The sequence below is a fragment of the Vicia villosa genome, unplaced genomic scaffold, assembly GCF_029867415.1.
Source record: "Vicia villosa cultivar HV-30 ecotype Madison, WI unplaced genomic scaffold, Vvil1.0 ctg.002442F_1_1, whole genome shotgun sequence".
In the NCBI taxonomy this organism is placed as follows: domain Eukaryota; kingdom Viridiplantae; phylum Streptophyta; class Magnoliopsida; order Fabales; family Fabaceae; genus Vicia; species Vicia villosa.
The window spans coordinates 127,774-132,402 of NW_026705927.1; the positions used below are offsets into that span (position 1 = coordinate 127,774).

The 4,629-nt window shown below is 29.1% G+C and overlaps 1 protein-coding gene across 1 annotated transcript; it reads left to right on the forward strand.

The window, feature by feature from the left end:
• Positions 1-445: 445 nt before the first annotated feature.
• On the forward strand, positions 446-4,196 carry LOC131638826 (flavonoid 3'-monooxygenase-like). The gene is made up of 3 exons (XM_058909374.1): positions 446-988; positions 2,091-2,546; positions 3,433-4,196. The coding sequence occupies exons 1-3, from the start codon at positions 539-541 to the stop codon at positions 4,078-4,080; spliced, it is 1,554 nt and encodes a 517-aa protein (XP_058765357.1). The 5' UTR covers positions 446-538; the 3' UTR covers positions 4,081-4,196.
• Positions 4,197-4,629: the final 433 nt, after the last annotated feature.

Genomic DNA, 4,629 nt, shown 5'->3' on the forward strand with positions numbered 1-4,629 from the left:
CTTTCTTCCACTTGACCCTTTCATCCATTATTACTTCATCTGTCTTAAAAAATTCTATGGTCTTAATTTGTTATTATCTGTTTTTATTTCACTCTTTCACCTTATTTCTCTTCCCTCTTTTATTTCATTGTAAACCATTTTTTCTCTTTGTTTTCTATTAAAGATGGAAATTTTAATAGACTCTCATATCATATATAAGATTATTATTTCCACCAAGTAAAATATGACGCAAAATTTTAAACGTCTCGTTCACACCAATTTTCAAAATAAATCAAAATAACCATGTCTAATGTCCCAACAATTTTAAAATGTTCAAATATATTAAAATAACCATATATAATATTCTAATACAAGTTGGGAATTGCATACATAACCGCCATGTCTACCAGTCATAAAGTCATAGAAACGTTTCCTCTATAAATACCAACCACTTAGCCTTTCCTTAATCAGACAACAATAAAACGTCAACTACTCTCTTTTCTTTCCCCTTTTCAATACACATAACAACCTTATATCCTTGTCCTTTATCATCATAACCATGTCTCTATGGTTCATTGCACTCTCCACTTTCATATTATCTATCTTAATATACCGTTTTCTCAAATCCACAACAACATCTTCTTCTTCTCTGCCACTTCCACCTGGACCAAAACCATGGCCTATAATAGGTAACATGCCTCACTTAGGCTCTGCACCTCACCAATCTCTTGCAGCCTTGGCTCAAACTTATGGTCCTTTGATGCATCTCAAATTAGGGTTTGTTGATGCTGTCGTGGTCGCTTCCGCTACCGTGGCTGAACAATTCTTAAAAGTTCATGATGCTAACTTTAGTAGCCGGCCACCTAATGCCGCAGCTAAAAATATGGTTTATAATTATCAAGATCTTGTGTTTGCTCCTTATGGCCCAAGGTGGAGGTTGCTTCGGAAGATTTCTTCCGTTCATCTGTTTTCTAATAAAGTTATGGCCGAATTTCAACATATACGCGAGGTTAGTTGATATCACCCGAATTCGAATATAGAATCTTACTCTATAAGTCTTTTATGATTATTACAATTTTATATTTAGATTTTTACCTGTAGAATTTGGTAAGCTAAATAGTTCTATTCATTTCAATTTTTACAAGAAACAATAAAATACATGGGGAAAAAATTGCAAGAAATATATTAGTTCCATTATTGTGAAAATATAACATGATCACTTTGCTTCCAGAAGGAGCGATATGTTTTTAAGTCATGAACAAGTTTTGTTTAAAATAAATAATTTAAATTTAAATTATTGGTCAACTTTGTACTTTACTATTACTATTTTATTTATTGACTTTTTTTAATAGAAGAATAAAGATATATAGAATCTTGTAAATTAAAATAATTTACTTATATACTAAAGTGGTATTAACAAATTTTCCCAAAAAGAAAAAGTAGTAAAACAAAATTGATACAAAATATCAACACTATTAAAAATCAACTAGTATATAGTTTTTAGTATTAATTATTTTTAGGTTGAAATAAAAACATGTTGGTAAAACAAAAATATTTGCAAGTGGGATCCAACATTCATGTTAATATGATTTGAACAAAGTTAACAGGAAGAAAAAAAAAAATTTTCAATGACCCATGACCCACTTATAACATATAAAAATTCAGGTGTGTGACTTTCTCTTAATCTTTTGACCTATTCAGTTTTTATGGTTTTTTTAACTTTTTATAAGAAATTATTATTAACTAAAATCTCATGTTAATTCTGTTTATTTTGAAACTGTTAAAAGAAAGTCAACTATTTTCCCTGTTATCTATGTTTAACTTTTATAACAATTTAAGTGTTTTTTTAGTTATTTTTGTTGAAAATTTTGTTACACAATATTAACTTTTTTTTTGACACAATATTAACTTAAATAACTTCTGTTACAATTATTTAACTTAAAAATTGTGTTCAATATATTGTAAGAATTTATTTGAAAAAACACATAAAAAAAATCCAAAAATATTTGTAATATAAAATTTAAAATTTTATAACTATTAAACGCTAGCTGTTAAACCGTAGTTAAATAAAAACTCTACAGAAGTAAAATCTAATTAATTGTACTTTTCAGGAAGAGGCTGCAAGATTAACAAGCAAATTGGCAAGTAATAATTCCGACACAAAAGCTGTGAAATTGGGTCAACTATTGAGTGTATGTACAACCAATGCACTTGCTAGGGCTATGTTAGGAAGAAAAGTGTTCAAAGACGATAATCGTGATAATGACCCTAAAGCTGATGACTTCAAAAATATGATTCTTGAATCGATGGTGTTAGGAGGAGTTTTCAACATTAGTGATTTCATTCCTTCATTGGAATGGTTAGACCTTCAAGGAGTTCAAGCTAAAATGAAAATATTACACAAGAAATTTGATGCATTCTTAACAAACATTATTGAGGAACATGAAACTTCTAATTCTAAGAGTGAGAAACATAAGGATTTGTTGACCACTTTGTTGGCACTTAGAGATGAAGGAGATGATGATGGAAATAAACTCACTAATATTGAGATCAAAGCACTTCTTTTGGTAAGTTACCTACTATTCTACTTACTATTATTCCATGCCGTTAAATTTTACCATATTTACATATTTGATATTTTAATGAAAAATTGAAATTAATATTTTGCTAAAATTCAAATTAAAATTTGTCAACTTTATAAGACCCTTAAGTGTCCTATTCTAGTGATTGGCCAGTGAATATTTTATTTAAACTATTAATTACATATAAGCATTTTATTTAGCCGTTGAAAAAAAAAACTCAATTTTAGGTACATGAATATCTTAGTTTCTAAAATTTAAAAATAATTGTATCTTATATCATAGTTGTATATATGCCTAAATAATTGCATTATCATTTTAAACTAATTAGTTTTATACATTATGATTGCATTATTATTTTCTTTTCAACTCTTACCTGACACTCAAACATTGACATCTTAACTAAAATTCAACTTGAAAGTTGAAACTAAATTTTAGAATTTAAAACAAAACCAACATGCATTCCAATTATTCACTTTAGAAACATTAAACTTTTCTATTAATATTTTAATCCTTACCTAACGTTCTTCTGATGAAGTAGAACAATTTAAAGTTTTATCAGAATCGATGACGTGATTAAATAAGACTCACTACTAAGAGCTATATATTTTAATTTTGTCTAAATAAAAAGTACTAAATAACCTTTTAAAAATTAATAATAATCTTGATTATAATTTTTTTAAAATAAATTTTAGCCATAATTTTACGATTAAATATGAATAAGTAGAGTGTTTTTGAGTTTGAATCTACACCTCTTTTATGAGATGTTCTTTCAACTATCAATTGAGTTATACTTGTGGAGAGATAAATTATAATTTATTATCATATTGAATTATTTATAGAATATATACTTACACTTTTTTTTTTTGTGTAGAACATGTTTGTAGCAGGAACTGACACATCATCAAGTACCACAGAATGGGCCATTGCAGAATTGATAAAAAACCCAAAAATATTAGCCCAAGTCCAACAAGAATTGGACAATGTTGTTGGCCGAGATAGGAGCGTGAAAGAAGAGGACTTACCAAACTTACCTTACCTACATGCAGTCATTAAAGAAACATTTCGTTTGCATCCATCAACACCTCTTTCCCTTCCAAGAATTGCTTCAGAAAGTTGTGAGATTTTTGGATACCACATTCCAAAGGGTGCAACTGTTTTGGTTAATGTATGGGCCATAGCCCGTGACCCAAAACAATGGGTTGACCCATTAGTATTTAATCCCGAAAGATTCTTACCAGGTGGTGACAAGTGTGATGTTGATATTAAGGGAAATGATTTTGAAGTTATACCATTTGGTGCTGGACGTAGAATTTGTGTTGGGATGAGTCTCGGGCTTCGTATGGTTCAACTTTTAACCGCTACATTGGCTCATTCATTTAATTGGGAACTTGAAAATGGTATCAAACCTGAAAAGATGAACATGGATGAAGCTTTTGGGCTTACTCTTCAACGAGCTGTGCCATTATCTGTTTACCCTAAGCCCAGGCTCTCGCCTAATGTGTACTCATCATGTTTCTGATTTTAGACATTTATTTCTGAGGTTTTTTCTTTTTCGAGAGACACTCTAGGTTACTTTTTCTTATGTTTAACTATAATAATTTGAATAAATAGGATTTAGCATATTGTGTGATAGGATCTCAAAAGGGTCAAAAGTGTAATGCTATTGTTTATGTCATTTTATTCCAAACTTTTATGTAAACTAGTAAATTTACATATGTGTCACACATGTCATATACAGTACTATAAATAATGAATTTCATGACAAAATTTTCACCCAAGCCATTGAAAATCCGAGGTCAAATGACCTGGAATGCATCATTTATTAAAATAAATCTTATACATCGATTTTGCCCAAAACAAACATAAAATGTTGCTCAGGGTTTGAGTTTCGATTCTCAGCTCTTGCAATTTTAAGTTTTATTTAGAACCAAAAAGGTGTCTTTATTTTATAAAACATCTTATCCCTCGGTTTTAAATAAAACCGACATGAAATGTTGATTAATATTTTATTTAATTAAATTGAACACATTTTTACCTCAAATATGTTCCTTTGGTTTTTCCAAAAACC